Here is a 16,011-nt window from a genome sequence, read left to right as displayed (position 1 = left end):
CTCTCTTCTGGCTCTTTCCATGCCACCGCCCCTTCCATCCCTTCACTGTCTGAGGATCCCTTGTCCCAAGTCTTGCTCTCCTGGCCTCACCCTTTTCAAACATCATCCCTTGCCCCACAGATGAGCCCGAGGTGACCATCAAGGGATTTGATGGGAACTGGTACCTGCAGCGGATGGATGTGAAGCTCACATGCAAAGCTGATGCTAACCCCCCAGCCACCGAGTACCGCTGGACCACGTAAGTCCTGTGGGGCTGGCTGGTCACCTTGCGAGGTGCCTCGCTGATCACAGGGAGGCCCACCCACCCCTCCACCAGCAGCCTTGGGCAGGGAAGAAATTAAGGTCTAGGCTCAGGTTTCTCGATGAGAAGGGGAGGGTTCACAAGAGACCCCCACACCCAGACACCCCCATGTTTGACAGCATCAGGGTCAGTAGGACAAACCATTCTGCCAGAGGAGGCTTCCCTCGTGATCTGCCTGCCTTCTTCTCCCTAAATAAAGAATTTTGTCGTTTTCCTTTGGTGATTCAGTCTGAGTCACTCCCACCCCAGCCCCCAGTATTTATTTTTATCGAGGTGTCCCCAGGGAAGCTGGCTTTCTGGAGCATCCCAGATCTTTCTTTGTTCCTATTCCTTCTCTCCAGCACCCCCAGATTCTCAGGAAGAAGGCAGCAGTCAGCCCAGAATGCCTGTGTTCCTGGCGCGCTCGCCCCACATCTCATCATCCCATTCTTGGCTTCATGGTCTTTGGGCCTGGCCCTCAAAGGGTCCACTCTCCCCCTGTAGCCAGCTCTGATGGCCTGAGCCAAGGTTCTTCTCAGAGAAGAGCTAGATAGAACACACAGAAAGACAGAGTGTGGTGGAAGCCAAGAAGAAGGTTGACGTGGATGGCCAGAAGACAGCTGCCCAGGAAGTAGAGGCACACCCTAGGTGTTTATCACCCTCCACTTCTTAGAACCAGAAGTGCTTCTGAAGGTGTGAGTGGGCGGGGCCTGCTTGCCACTTTTAGTTCTGTGGACCAAGGAGCTTCTGGGTCCAACAGAATAATAGCTTTGTAGCATCAGGGATCAGGAGGAAGAAGGTCCCCTGTATTCAGGAAACTTCCAGGATGCCCCCCACGTGAAAAAGGCCTGTAACATGCCCAGCGATAAAATGAGATAGTGAAATGGAACACAATGCTAAACGTGGGTCACATCTCCTTACCTGAGAAGCTTGTTAAAATACAGATTTCCAGGCCATGGCCTCAGGGTTCAGCTTCAGTAGATCTGGAGTGAGGACCCAGACATCTGCGTTATTAACCAGCCACCGAGGAAACCGAGGACCAACTACCAGAACCAGGAGTAGTAGAAAGAGCACTGTGCCAGGAGTCCAAAGATCTGGCTAGAGCTCCAATTCTGTCGCTTACTAGGTGTCTTTCCTTGACTTTGAACCCCAAGTTCCTCATCTGTTAAGTGGGACTGGTGTCTGCCTCTCATGTCTACATTTCAGTGCTGTGATGGTCAAATGTGAAATGCTGAGTAATATAAAACCGCCAAATACAGGAGATTATTGTTGCAGTAGTTGTTTTTACTCCTTCTAAGACAAACCCTGCCATTAACTCAGCAAAAGGGCTGGTGGTCTTGGAGGCAGATGGGTGACAGAGGGGCAGCTTCTTGGGGCTGGAGTGTCATAACCCTCTGCCATGTCTCCCAATCCCTGCAGGCTAAACGGCTCTCTCCCCAAGGGTGTGGAAGCCCAGAACAGAACCCTCTTCTTCCGGGGACCTATCAACTATAGCCTGGCAGGGACCTACATCTGTGAGGCCACCAATGCCATTGGCACCCGCTCGGGCCAAGTGGAGGTCAACATCACAGGTAGGAAGCTGCACCCTTCCCTGCCTCTCCCTGCCCACTGCTTCCTCCACTGCCGGCATCCCCACCTTTGGGTTGTGTCATTGTGGGAAGTCTGTGTCTCCTCTTCCTGCTCCTCTGGTTCTCCCTGGGCTCTGGCCATTGGTCTTACTTTGCTTTTCTCTTTCCTCTGTAAAGGCTGTGTGTGAGACAAGGTGACCCCAATCAGAGAGGGGCAAGGGGAGGCTGTTACAGCAGTGCTGTAGGGGGGAGTGGGTGCTTAGAGCCTGCCCATGGGTCTGCCAACAGAATGCACCATGGGACGCTGGCCTGGTGGGGGTGGTTTTGCAGCTGGAGCTCATCTCCTGCAAGCTTTGCTCCTGCAGTTCAGGAAACCCACATGGGCTGGAAGGCGAGGCTTACCTCAGGCAGGAATACTGGAGGAAAAGCAAGGATACAGCCCAAAGCCATCGCGGTGTGTGTGCCCTGTGACTGCATCAATCTTTTACCCACATTTTTCGCTCTGTCAGTACAGACGAGGAGATTCAGCCACCTGACCGCTCAGGGCAAAGGGAGCTCAGGGGCTGGGGTGTTCTGGGGGGCACTTCACATGGGACGTGGACAGAGCATGGGCTTCAATGTCAGACAACTGGGACCCTGGACAAGCCCTCATCTGCAAAATGGGGATAGTGTGACATGCCTTGAAGGTTTCTTGTCAGGATTTACACAATGTAGGCCAAGTACCTGGCACAGACCAGTCTGTCAATAAATGGCCCATGTGCTGTGGTTATTATCTTGACCTCTATCATTACCATTATTAATGGAAGGAGCAAGACAAGCCAATAGAGGGGTAAGTTGCCATCACAACCTCACAACTGGAAGAGGGAGAGTCTTTGACGTTGTACCTGAGCTAGTTGCGGGGTGAGAAAATGCCAGAAAGAGCCTCCTAGGACAGGAAGTGGTGTCATGCTACTGCTGAGAAGGACAGGAAGTGACATCAGAGGGTGCATGCTACATACAGGAAGTGACCTCAGGGAGACGTCGAGCGGGGCTCAGGGATACAGGCAGTTGGGCGGTGGTTCCTGGGCTCCAGGCGCAGGGCCTGGGGAAGCCCTGAGGATCCCTTAGCTCTGAGCCCATATCTCAGAAGTGGGAGACCTCATTTCTGGGTACGTTCAAGACACAGCCGCAGGAAGAGCAGCCCGAGGCTGTCCAGGGGCCATACCTCCCTATCCCTGGGGTGGATCTGTCACCTCTCTCACTAGGGGTCAGGGGAGGGTGGAGTCACTTGTTGCTTGCTGTTTTCTCAACTCCCGGCCCTTGGCTCTCAGACTGGTTAAGGTAGTAGAAATGTCAGAGGTGGAGCCTGGGGAAAGCTGAGGCAGCCCCTCCCCCAGGCTTGTGTCTGGGGGTTCCCATAGGTTGGCAAGGATGGGAGGGCCAGAATCACACAGTTCTCCCCTCCTGGAGGAAGTCTGAGCAAAGCTCAGTAAGAGTCTCATAGGTGCCTGAGCTCTGGCCCTGGGCCCATGGGGCAGACAAGAGTGAGGAGTATCATAAGGGAGCATGACCGCCCCGCAGAGAGGCCTGTCAGATGAGTGACAGCACAGACTTGGCCTGAGTGTGTTCACATACGCCTCTTCCTGGCTGTGTGGCCTTAAGCAAGTCCTTCACCTCTCTGAGCCTCAGCTTCCTAGTCTCTAATATGCAGACAATCACACTTATCGCGGGCTTCTTATGATCCCACCAAATCCATCTTCCACTGCCTGGCACACGGTGAGTACTCCCTGTGTGGTGATATCTTCCCCCAGTGGTGGACCACCAAGGCCACCACTGCATCCTCCTCCACCACTCAGGCTTTCTGGGGAAACTGCTGATTGGGAAATCAGGGGAGAAGGCCAAGAAATCCGGGAGCAGTGACCTCCTGTTGATCCTACTCCGCAGCATGAGTGGACCGGCCAGAGGCCCTGCTAGGCTTATGGGGCAAAGTGGTGCTGCCCGGCCCCAGAGGCAGGGCTGGAACGGGAAAGCCAGGGCCTCCCTCTCCCAAAGCTCAGGAGGGTGCAGGACGACCGTGAGTGCAGGGCGTCTCTTCCTGGAGTTGCACTGGGTCCTAGAGCAGGGAGGAAGGTAAGGGGGCACCCCCCAGGCTCAGGCACAGCAAAGAGAGGAAAGGAAGGAAGAGAAACCGGCTGTGGAGGGGGCCGTCTCCTCAGGGGTGGTTGCTGCAGTGACGGCCTCCATGGGATCTGTGGTCAGGCCTAGGTGGCCTTGTGGGCAGGTGGGCTGGGGCCACCCAGGGCTCTAGCTGGAAGAGGCACACGGCATGGCCTCGTGTGCTCCACGGAGATACGGAACGGGATGAGGGTGGTAACCAAAGACACACGGGTGGTGAGAAGGGCCTTGCATAAGAGGACTCTGCTGTTGACAGCCCAGTGAGGCAGGAACCAGGGAAGCGTGATGCTCACGGAATCATTGATGGGCCCAGGAGCTGTTTGCCTGGCCGTCCCAAGGGAAGGTCTCTCAGCCCCCTCAGGAGGACCCAGCCAGGCAGCCTGAGCCTCTTCAGAGCTGTTTGTTCTTGTGCTCACAGGCAATTTCCCAGCAGCATCTGGCCCCAGCAGCCTTCATCCCACATGGGCTGGTGCCTGTCATGTTCTCTGGGGGCCCACGCCGAGGAGCACAGCCTTGCCCTGTGCTCCAAGCCCCACTGGTCTGGAGGGAATGCATGAGCGAGGCGGATAAGTGGAAATTTAATTTTTCATTCAGGCCATCCGTTCGGGTAATAGCTTTGCCCTGGGCGCATCTGGAGAGGGAGATGAAGAGCAGCTGGGGCAGAGGCGGGAGAAGGCATGCGGCAGGGGGTATGCCAAAGACACATGCGTGTGCAAGCCATGCGTGTGCCCGGCTGCTGCACCACGTGCACAGACACACTTGGGCATGGGCTTCTTGAGGTCACAGATCCCGGAGGAGGTAGCATTTGACTTGGTCCTACAAGGATGAGTGAGTGGGCAGTGACGGAGGCTCCGGGTTCCTGGGGTGGGGGAAGCCTGTGGGAAGAAGATGGCTGGAGCCAGGTGGGCAGGAAGGAAAAGAGTGGGGCCTTCTCTCTGTTGGCCTCGGGGAGCCGCTCAGCAGAGAAGAAGCACTGTGAGACGTGTGGTTTAGACAGCATTCGGGAAGCTGTGTGGATGGTACCAGGGACCAGGTAGGGGCTGTACAGTGAGAGTTTCCCTAGTGGGAAACAACAGGCCCAGGCTGTGGCCATGGGGATGAGAGAGTAGAGGAAACAAACTCACCAGAATTTGTGTATGCATCTCCCTGGGACCTGGGGCCCTCAGAGAAGCCCATTTCCGAGGCCCTCATACCAAGGAGCAGTTTCATGTGGTTGGTTCCATAGTCACAAAACAAACCAGTGAGCTCCCCTCCCTTCTCCTTCTGGGGATATTGCTGAGGGTGGGGAGGGGAGCCCAGGGTATGGCTTTGACCTGACTAAAGAAGCCAAAGGAGGCAGCATCTCTCCTGGGGCTGGGGATGTCAGAAGGAGAGTGTCCAGGCCACTTCCAGGAGCAGGACAGGGAGGCCACTGGGGTGTAGGATGTCTGTTTCAGTTCCCATTTCTGCTGAGTCCTGGGCTCATCCCTTGGGGATTATCACTGGGGGGTGAAGGTAACAGTCTTCCCGTTAGGCCGGGAGTTCTTCAGACCAAGGTTGGTGGGGCTTCAGAGTCCATCTGGAAGGAAGTGGGTGTGTGAGCCTGCGAGTGTGCGTGCCCGAGCGTGAGTGTGGGTGTGTGCCTCTGAGCGTGCGAGCGTGCACCGGCAACCAGGCGAGCGACTGCGTGCTGAATGTGTGAACGGGAGCCCATGGCTGTGCTGTGGGCCTTTCTCCAGGCCGGCAAATGGCAGTGTGCTGGGGAGTCTGAGAAGGCAGCTGCCTCTGCGCCCCTGGGAGGATTCGCTTCTCCTCCAGCTTGACTGAGGTCTTGCCCGATGGTCTGACGCGACTCACAGCTGCTGCAGCTGCAGGAGGAAGAGAAAGGCTTTCCAGAGTTTGACCTCAGGCCTCCCACTCTCCCTGTGGCCGGCTGCACTGCACACTGGGAGGTGTAGTTCTCGCAGCTTCCCGGCCTAATCTTCTGATGTCAGACCATTTCCTGCCTGCCTGAGGGAGCACCAGGCCTTGGTTTTAGAAGCAAGCCCAAACATTCTCTTTGACCCCAAACCTCCTGCAGATCCTGGATCCAGACTGTAAACCCTAACCTCTCCACCTCAGATCCATGCAGAGTCCCCATTGCCCCAGGGTCCCTGCCACTCCCGGATCCCAGAGCGGAGGCTGCAGCCCTTCAGGAATGGGGGCCGAGCTGCCCCCTTTGTAAGAGGATGTGAGGGAGGCCGGCCAGGCCCCTCCCCAGCAAGTGCAAATGACCCCACGGCCCAGCTCTTTTCTCCCTTGCCAGCTGCAGCCCTTGAGGCTCTGCTCCTGGCACAAAGACAAGAGCTACTGGCTGAATGTGACAGCTGGAGGGACAGAGGGGGCAGGGGGATGCTCCATTCCACACCAAATGGCCCCCTCTTCTCTGCTTGTGAATGAACTGGAACCCCGTAACTACTCCTTTCTTCTGCACCCTCACTTAGCATCTTCACTCTGAAGTCTGCAGAGCTGGAAGGTCGTCTTAGCCATCCTTCTGCCTGTAGACAGGCCGTAAAGTAGCCAGAATAACCAGGGTTCCCTTTGGTCCCAAAAGATCCCCAGGGAAGTGTAAACCTCCTTAGAATTTAGGGAAAAAAAGTTAAACAGAAGGGCCTAGAAGGGAACGAGACCCAGTATCATCTGTCCCCAAGCCACCGCTGCACTCTTCTTGTCCCAGCTCCGGTGAAATGAGGTCCCCAAGTGCACCCCACACAGGCATTTACCTAAGTGTCTCCTAAATACTTGTGCAGCCTAGAGCAAGGCTCACCTCTCAGACGTAGATAGCCTTGCCTTTTTATAGAATTCATTCAACAAATATTCTTGAACTCCAGCCATGTGCCAGGCAGTCTAGGTGCTTGGGGGTACACCAATGAGCCAAAGTCCCTGTCCCCGTGGGGCTTACGTTCTGACACAGGAGGACAGACAACAAACAATAGATAAAATACCTTTGAAAAATTATGAAGTCATTTTGAAGGTGATATGGAGAAAAGAAGAAGAGCAGGGTAAGGGGTCACAATGCTGGAGGTGGGGGTTTGTGAGCTGCGATATTAAACAGGGTAGTCAGGGAAGGCCTTGGTGAGCAGGTGACCTCGATGAGAAGTTTGAGCCAAGCCCTCATGGAGGTGAGGGAATGACCACGGGACGGCTGGGGAGAGCCTTCCAAGGTGTGGAGCAGCCAGTGCAAAGGCCCTGTGTGTGCTTGGAGTGGAGTGAGCTGGGAAGAGAGCAGGAGATGAAGTCAGAGGTGGGGGTGGGGGCACAGATCATGTAAAGCATTTTAAGCTCTCCGGATTTAACAGCATCTCTGTGGCTGCTGTGTTGAAAATAGTCTATTGAGGAAAAGGGTGGAATCAGGGAAGCCAGTTAGGCAGCTATTGCAATAATCCAGGTGAGAGATGATGGTGGCTTGGATTGGGGTGGTAGCGATGGAGTTGGTGAGAAGCGGTCAGGTTCTAGATTTACTTTGAATTTGAATTTACAGTCTAATTTGGGACACTAGCCACTCTCTGAAACAAGTAATACTCTACCATACTTTGATTAGTGGGGTCCAAAAAATTCAATCTAGTCAAGTAAAATGTAGGAAAGGTTTATTTTTCATTGGGTCTCTGCTGTCACAGAAAGCACAAAGGAAAATCTAGTGGAACTTATATTGTCCACAACTGTAACACACTGTATTGAGTCAATCCCGAATTATCCTAAGACTGCCACACCCTCCGCCCCTCTCCTCGTTCCTGCAGAAGAGAAGAACTTTAACCATTTGCAAACTGGCAGAAGGACCGGAGCCAATCATGGTAGATCCTAATTTGCATTTCGTGCAGGGTGTTTTATCACAGGCTTTACTATAATACGTCAGGATACGATTAATGGAATGGAATTAGCTACTGTTTACACCAGAATGAGAGGTACAGACCATTAGTATGTAAAAATTCTAAAGAGAAAAGATAAGTGTGAGCTGGAGAAGAGAAGGTTGCACAAAGAAGGAACTGAAGACCTGAAATAGGCAGAAGGAGTGATGAGGAAGGGCATTCTTGGAAGGGTGAACAGCAGGAGCAAAGGTTTGCAGTAAAGAATCAACTTGGACAGCAAAGATGTTGAGTTGGCCAAACCTAAGATCAAGTTGCGTGACAGAAGTTTTGAAAACCAGACTGGTGTGGTCCAACAGGCGGTGGGGAAGTCATTGCTAGTCTTTGAGAAAGGGAGTGGTCATGTCTACACAGTGAAAATTAACCTGGTGACTGTGGATGGAGTGACTAAAGGGGGGCAGAGATCAAGTGAAGGGGGGAGATTCAGGAATCTACAACAACTGTAAAACCTGGCATAAAGTGATTAGATATTGAATAGGAAGAGTCAACAAGATCTGCTGGCAGATTTTGACTCTAGAGATGAAGAAGGAAGAGTCAAAGACAAATGAGATTCTAACCTGGAAGAGTAGACCAATGGTAGTGGGAGTTGTGGTGTTGAATGGAGAGAAGATGGTGAACCAGGTTGAGACAGATGTGTTTTGAGGCAGTGGAGAGCATTCAAATGAGGATGTGCTAGAGAAGAGTTTTCAGAGTGTGTACCCAAATACTAGTCCTGTGAATGGTCCTTGAGTCAGGAAGGGCAGGGTTCACACTCCAGTAGGTTGAGAAACGCTGCATCCTACACGTTCCTCCTATAGTTCACGGTGTGCGTGAGAAGATGAAGGGCTCTGATGCTTTGTCTAAACCAACATTTCCCAAAGTGTTTGACCCCAGTATTCTTGCTGACCCTCTGAGCCAATGGCTTGAGGTTCCATGGACCACTGTTTGGGAAGTGTTGTCCGTGAGGCCTTTGGAGATCAAGTCCCAGAGTTGGGTGAGAGCTAGAAACCTGAGACGGTTTGGAGAGCCAGCAAGGTAAAGGTAACTCATGACCAGGTCTGTCACTAAGACAGAAAGCAGAGGGGAAGGGCTGAAGGTGCAAGAACGGAGCCCCCAGCCGGGCGGCTGGGGCAGAGAGCAGGCCTAGCAATGCGGCCGGAGACAGACACTCAGAGAGGAAAGCCGAGAATCAAAGAACTTTGTATGGAAGGCAAGGGGTGAGAACATGTCAGAAAGGAAATGCGGGTCCCTTCACCTGGATGACTTCCTTACTCTCTTGGCCTCTCCGAGTCCTTGCCATCCTTCAAGGCTTGGCTTAAGTCTTCTCCAAGAAGCCTCTTCTAACTCCAGACCACATCACTCTCCTTCCCCTGCACTCCTGAGGCACTTCTCTGCCAGTGCCCTTGATGTCTGCATGCTGCTCCATCTCTAAGAGTGTCATTTGGTTCCCCAGCTAGGCTGTGAGTTTCTTGTATCCTGTGACTAGCAAAATAGATGCTCAGTACATGTTTGCTGATTGGGTGGGTGGGTGGGTGGGTGGAGGGATGGATGGGTGGATGGATGGAGCCATGAGGCAGGTGAAGGGAGGAGAGAGCATTCAGATATTGAAAGTACAGAAGAGGCCAGGTTCCCACCAGCTGCCTCCTGGGCATCCCTTGTGGAGGCAGCTCCCACCTCATGGGGAGCAGGCGTGCAGCCCTTTTAAAGGCATTAAACAAATGGGACCTAGTGAACCAAGAGAAGCTCGAGGTTCCAGGGAGACTGTCCTGGAAGTAGGTGGTGAAGACAAATATTCAGTAAATATTTATTGGGCAGCCACTCAGTGACCTGCACTGAGGACACAGTGGTGACAAGTGGGAAGCTGAGTCTTCAGTGGTTATGCTTCTCTCTGCCAACTCCTGCCTTTAGGGAGGCCAGGAGCAGGAGCATCTGGGTGGTCCCAGCTCAGCCATGTGACTGCGGGCAAACTGCTGCCCCTTCTTTGGCCCCACTGTTTTCATTAGCCCTTCCAGCCTGAACTTCTGGAAGGCTTTTCTTCTCTTCTAGAATCTTCTAGAATCTCTAAATTCTCTTCTAGAATCTCTACCCTGCTCCCACCTGCTGCAGACAGCACTCCACCTTTGGGAGGAGGGAATGGTCTCATAGGAGGAGCAGGATTCCCATGGGGTGCGTGATGCTGAATCAGGGAGTGAGCTGGCAGAAACCGATTCCCAGAGGCCGGAACATATGCTCAAATCGACCCTTTACCTTGACCTGAAGAGAGGAGGGACCAGAGCAGCCGAGGTCACCTCAGGGCTTGCCCTGGACCTGCCACCAGCTCCTCCTGACCAAGGCCAGCCATGGTCTCCGGTGCCACCCTGTGGTGGTGCTGGGAACGGTCTCTCAGCCTCACGCGGGACTGCTTTGGCCTCTGGCATGGCCCTGGAAGGACAGGGAAGAGGCAGCATTGCCCAGAGCAGAACAATACTCTGGCCTGGCCCCGCTGGCAAAGAAAGTCACCACCCAGCCTTCTCCCCCCCTCCCACCTGCCTCCTTTCTCTTCTTTTCCCCTTTCCTGCCTTCTCGTTTCCACTCTGTCCTCAGTGCACACATATCTGGACACACACGTTCATCACATCAGCGTAGGCGTACGGGCTCGCTGTGACAAGGGTGTGTGCCCAGGCACAGGCACTCTTGTGCATACTCGTCCTCTTTGCTGTGTACTCCCCTGCTCTCAGGCCCCCTTTCTGCACAGCCATGCTGAGCGTCTTATGCTCATAGCTCTTGGCCCCCACCTTGCCCTGCAGGGCCAGACCGCAGGCAAGAACCACAGCCCTGGTTTCTGGCAGTCATGGGGCATCTACAGGGCCAGCACCTGGGAACCCATCCTCCTCCCTGTACGCTGGGAACGGATGAGATCAGGCGTGGGGCACCCAGTCTGCTCTAGACTCCGAGTCTAGGAAGCCAAGGTGTTGTGCTGGGGCACAGTGACCAGCAGGTGTCAAGCAGAGCAGTAGCTGTGACGTTTGCACAGGCTTTACATGCAAGAGAACCAACGTTACATCATTGGCTGGTGGTCTTGGGCAAGTTATTTAACCTCCCTAAGGCTCGTCTCCTCGTGTGTTGAATGGAAATGACTAGCACACCTACTTCACGGGGTGTTGTTACAGTGACTGGCGTCTAGTGGACACTGGGTCAAGGGTAGGCTGGCCCCGCATCCAAGGAGAAAGTCAGCGTGGAGGCTCTGGGGCTGCAGGACTGTCTCTGCCTCTCTCTTCTCGCTCCAGCTACCAGTGCGGCACCTTGGGCTCCTGGAAGGGTGGGGTGTGGAGGGGCCTCTGCAACAGGAGCTGTCCTTGACCCACTTCCTGGCCTTTCCCTCCCCCGCCTCCCTCCCTGTTCCCTCCCTGCTACCCCTGCCAGCTCCCCAGGAGCAGACACTGACAGTGTCCCCCTCCATCTCTTTTCCTCACCCAGAATTTCCCTACACCCCGTCTCCTCCCGACCATGGGCGGCGCGCAGGGCCGGTACCCACGGCCATCATTGGGGGCGTGGCGGGGAGCATCCTGCTGGTGCTGATCGTGGTCGGCGGGATCGTGCTGGCCCTGCGCCGGCGCCGGCACACCTTCAAGGGTGACTACAGCACCAAGAAGCACGTGTATGGCAATGGCTACAGCAAGGCGGGCATCCCCCAGCACCACCCGCCCATGGCCCAGAACCTGCAGTACCCAGACGACTCGGACGATGAGAAGAAGGCCGGCCCACTGGGCGGGAGCAGCTACGAGGAGGAAGAGGAGGAGGAGGGCGGTGGAGGGGGCGAGCGCAAGGTGGGGGCCCCCCACCCCAAGTACGATGAGGACGCCAAGCGGCCCTACTTCACAGTGGATGAGGCAGAGGCCCGTCAGGACGGCTACGGGGACCGGACTCTGGGCTACCAGTACGACCCTGAGCAGCTGGACTTGGCCGAGAACATGGTTTCTCAGAACGACGGGTCTTTCATTTCCAAGAAAGAGTGGTACGTGTAGCCGCCCTCTCCAGAGTGTCTGTCTGCGCCCCCTTCTCCCCAGCCCCCACCCGCACGCCCCCTGCTCGCCCCCCACCGCCCACTCCTCCAGGAGCTCGACAGAGACTCACCCAGCTGCCCAAAGCCAGCCCCACACCCCCGGGGAGCCAAGAGCCCAGGGCAGACATGACCTGGCTTTGATTTGGTTTCCTCCTGTCCCCAGCCCTCCCCGTGGTGTCGTGTTCACTGTGGCTTTGGTGTTGCTGTACCTCTCCTCCCCTGACCCCACCCGCCTGCCCTCCATGCAGGGAGCCCTGTTCTTGTCTTGTGTACCAGGGCACCCCTCTAGGCTTTTGGGAGCCAGCCCTCCCCTGCCCCCCAACACTGGAATTTATTTGTGTTCTCTCCATGGGGGGTGGAGGGCTGAGGGGCTCCAAGAGGAAAAGCCCCACCCCCACCCCCAGATGCTGCTCCTCTTTTCCCAGGGAGAGGGAACCCCCCACCCCTCACCAGGAGCTGTCCGCGGCGGGGAGTTCTAGACAGCTGTTGCACCCAAGAGGTAGGGGGTGGGGGTGCGGCTTCTCCAGAGCACCCAGGGTTGTCTTGTTTGTTAAGTGAATCCAGTCGAGGTCCCCACCTGGGGCCTTGGGCAATGTGTTTTCCTGGTGAGGTTGGTTTTACATTTTTTTTCCTCATTGGCCTGCTGAGAGTGAAGTTGGCCCAGCTCTGGTGTGTCCTCCTCTTTACCCCAGTCTGCTCCCCACACAGCAGGACGGCAGGCGGACCCTGGCCCCCAGCTCCTGTATGCCCCTGCTGACACATCAACATACCCACATGCACACGCACCACTTGTGTCTACCCCTGAGCTCCCCCTGGGGTCACACGCCTTACCCAGGCTGGACACTGCCCAAGACCCGCCCCTCTCTGCTCCACCTCCTCGCCCCTCCCAGCTGAGGATGGGGGCAGCCTTCAGAAGCTTCCAGGGACAGCTGAGACTAGGACCCCCTGGTGCCTCCACCCTAGGATCTCAGGCTGGCCCTACACTGCTTCTTAAGGCGTGGAAGCTTCTGGGATTTCTCCCTCATCTATCACGTGCTAGTGACTTGATTCTCTTGGGGAGTCAGGGCTGGGATCCCAGAAGGGGATCACCTTGAGGAGTTAGAGGTGAAGAAATATCAAGGTGGAGGGCAATGGAAAAGGCAGCCCGCGAGGTGGAAGCTCTGCAAACAGTCTGAGAGCCTAAAGAGTGCAGGGAGCGCCTCACCATGAAGGCCAACGTCAATGTCCCAGGCTTGCCAGCAAGTGCAAGGAGAGTGGGGCAGCCAGGAGTCCTCAGTCAGAAGCTCTTGCCTGCCACTCTCCACCCCTGCCCCCAGCTATCCCTGTTCTCTATTCGGAGTGAGGGGGTACCTTGGAGAAGCTTTCCCTTTGAGTTGTAGATTCCCTCCTTGAATGGGGCTCTGGGTTCCTGACCCAAAACTTGGTCTTCCCATCTGTACAATGGAGGAGGGCCCCTCCCAACCCTCTCTCAGTTCCCCCAGCTCAAAGTGCCTCAGTTCCTCCATCTGCCCACCCCTGTCCCCCCGGCACTCCAGATGGGAAAGACCCTGGGATGGGAGAGGCAGGTTCATTCCTGCCCATTAGGGTTCCAGTTAACACAGCCCAGGTGTCAGGGGCTCTGTGGGATGGCAAGTGTTGGGGGGAGGGAGGCAGACCACTCTGTGCCCCACGGGCACTGATCTACCCTGCCATAGGCTTCCCGAGGGAGCCCCAGCCCCCACCCTACTCCTCCCCTCCCTGGTGCTGAGCCCTCACCCAGCTCCATCTCTGCCCCCCTCGCCCAGCCCCCACTGCCCTAGCCCCAGCCCAGGCCGCCCAGTAGCCACGTAGCAGAAGTCTGAAGCCATGCCAGCCCTGGGGTGGCTCTCCCCTCTTGGCATTGGGGTATTGGATGGGGTGGAGCTGGGGAAGAAAAGTCCTGGGTCTTTCCAGCCACAGGGCAGAAGGGGGTGGAGGGGCTGGGCTGCTTCTCCCAGCAGTATTAGTGTCTCCCCAGGGCAGAGGACCTTTTCCATGTGACATCACTTTCCCATCCCACCTCATGCCACTCTGGCCCCTCCGCTTGGTCGCCTTGCCCCAAGGCAGGAGGAAATCTCAGGGGCCTGCCTGATGAGGCATTCTGTGTCCCCTTGAAACCATGAGACTAAAAGGACTCCTCCTCCTGTGTCTCCCTTATCCTGCACTGCCTCCCCTATTCTTCATTGTATGATGGACTTAAGAGGCCCCTGGGCCCAGCCAAAGCACTGAGTCCCCCTTAAGACACCTCCACACCCTCCACCCAAGCAAAGCACAAATTGTGGGGTCCGTGCCACATGCATGGGCCACGTGGGAGGCTCCTGCCTTGCCAGAAGCCCAGCAGCAGCGTGCCCAGCAGAGCAGCAGCTACCCAGAGCCGAGAGTGGGCATGAGGCAGAGGTCAGCACTTGGGCCTGGGGAGATGGGGTTTTCTGTGCCCCAAGTCTGTGGGGAAGTGGGCACTGCTGCTGGGCCCACAGACATAGCCAGCTGGCAAAGGGGAGGTCTAGCTCAGCAGAGAGGTGAGGATTTTTTGCTTCTCCTCCATGCCCCCAGCATGAGCTGAGCTTCTGCCTTTGCTGGAAATGAAATAAACTTGGTATTAATTGTGCCAAGGCCTCCCCAGTTGTCATCCTGCCTCTTGTTGCCCTCCCTGTCCTTGCCCTCCCCCCACTTCACCTATCCCCCTATTTCCTTAAGATTTTGATATTGTTCTAATGTGTAACAGAACCAACCATTCGAGTCCCCTTCTACCAGAAGGATCTGAAAAGCAGCAGCTCGGAATCGGTGAACACAAGCCTGTGTGCAGCACCTCAGGCCCAGCACACGCACACACGGGGCACACACACCTCCAACAGAGCCAAGCACAGGCCACACTTGCAGACATGCAGACATGGCAGAGGCTCGGGTGGGTCCTGCCGAAAGCCCCTCAAGAGAAGCAGTGAGTTTCCAGTGCACGGGCCGTAGAGAGACTCACAGGGGCCCTGTTTCCCGGGCACATGCCCCCTCTGCCAACCCCCTCCTGTGTGCCCGAGTCACTGGTGCGATAGTTTCTCTGCCATCCTCCAAGCCCAGGAATCAGGAATTGTGTTAGGTGGGTGTGGGCAGCCCACCCGGGAGGAGGGGAGTGCTCCCGGCCTCTGCGGGGCCAGGCCGAGACCCCTGCAGCCTGCCTGCCGCCAGCAGCCCGCTCCTAGTGAGGGGCCCGCACACCCACGGGGAGACCTGCTCTGGCCAGGGGTGCTGGGAGGGCGGCCCCTGCGCCGTGGCCAGGCGGTGAGGGCGTCCCCTGCCGCTGCTGCTGCCTGGCTTTCAGGTCGGGGGAGCCCCTGCCCCACTGCTGCTGCTCTTACGCCTCCTGCTGTGAGGAATGGGACTCGTGGCCGAAAAAAGAATGGTTTTCTCTTTTTCTATAAATGGAAACAAAGTCCAGGAGAAGCTGCCACCGCTCACCTCTGAGTGCGACCCACTACCTTCGCTTCAGCTTCCTCGTCACCGTTTTCGTCTTTGTTCCCCGGGGACCACCCAGCAGATTATCCTAGTTCTGACCCAGGGGGTGTTTGCATCACCCCCTTTTACTTGTATTAAAAAAAATGTACTTTTTTATAAATAAAGTGTTTAAAACAACCCTGGTTGCCTCGTGTTCTCCTGTCATGTCCCTGCAGTGGCTGTGCCCTTCCCCACAGCCGGGGGGTGGGACAGGGTGAATCTGGAGCTGTGGCCAGCACCACGGGGAGGGGAAGGAAGCCTCCAGCCTGTGCCTGGATTCCACGGGTCTGGGACAGTGACGCGGATCCTGCAGGAGCCCCCCTACACAGGGGCGAAGGAACCCCAACCCACCATCTTGCAAGAGCCCCAAGGGAGAATGTGAGGGTCTGGCCTGAGGCCTCCCAGAGGCCTGCCGTTGAACCTTCTTCCACACAGGAGGGAAGACCGTGGACAGCAGCCTCAGCAAGGCTTGGCCCCTCAGGCCCGGACAGGGAGGCTGGGGGCTAGCAGTGGGGGGGAAGGCCCTGTGCTGGCTGGAGGCCCCTGCCCCCCTGAGTTCAGGCCCTCCTGCCCCAGAGCTGCAGAGCTCCCACTCAGACCCTC

The 16,011-nt window shown here is 56.2% G+C and overlaps 1 protein-coding gene across 1 annotated transcript in view; it reads left to right on the top strand.

The window, feature by feature from the left end:
* The window catches only part of NECTIN1 (nectin cell adhesion molecule 1), a 66,689-nt gene extending 51,142 nt beyond the window's left edge, over window positions 1–15,547 (top strand). Inside the window, exons 4-6 of the mRNA XM_087433820.1 lie at window positions 121–238; window positions 1,700–1,851; window positions 11,319–15,547. Coding sequence (XP_087289946.1) covers window positions 121–238; window positions 1,700–1,851; window positions 11,319–11,866 — 818 coding nt within the window. The 3' untranslated portion in view covers window positions 11,867–15,547. The remainder of the gene's footprint in view (window positions 1–120; window positions 239–1,699; window positions 1,852–11,318) is intronic.
* Window positions 15,548–16,011: the final 464 nt, after the last annotated feature.

This window comes from Ceratotherium simum, chromosome 7, assembly GCF_057802395.1.
Source record: "Ceratotherium simum simum isolate JZ-2026a chromosome 7, ASM5780239v1, whole genome shotgun sequence".
NCBI lineage: Eukaryota > Metazoa > Chordata > Mammalia > Perissodactyla > Rhinocerotidae > Ceratotherium > Ceratotherium simum.
Note: the sequence above shows the minus strand (reverse complement) of the source record. Positions and strands in the feature narration are given on the sequence as shown.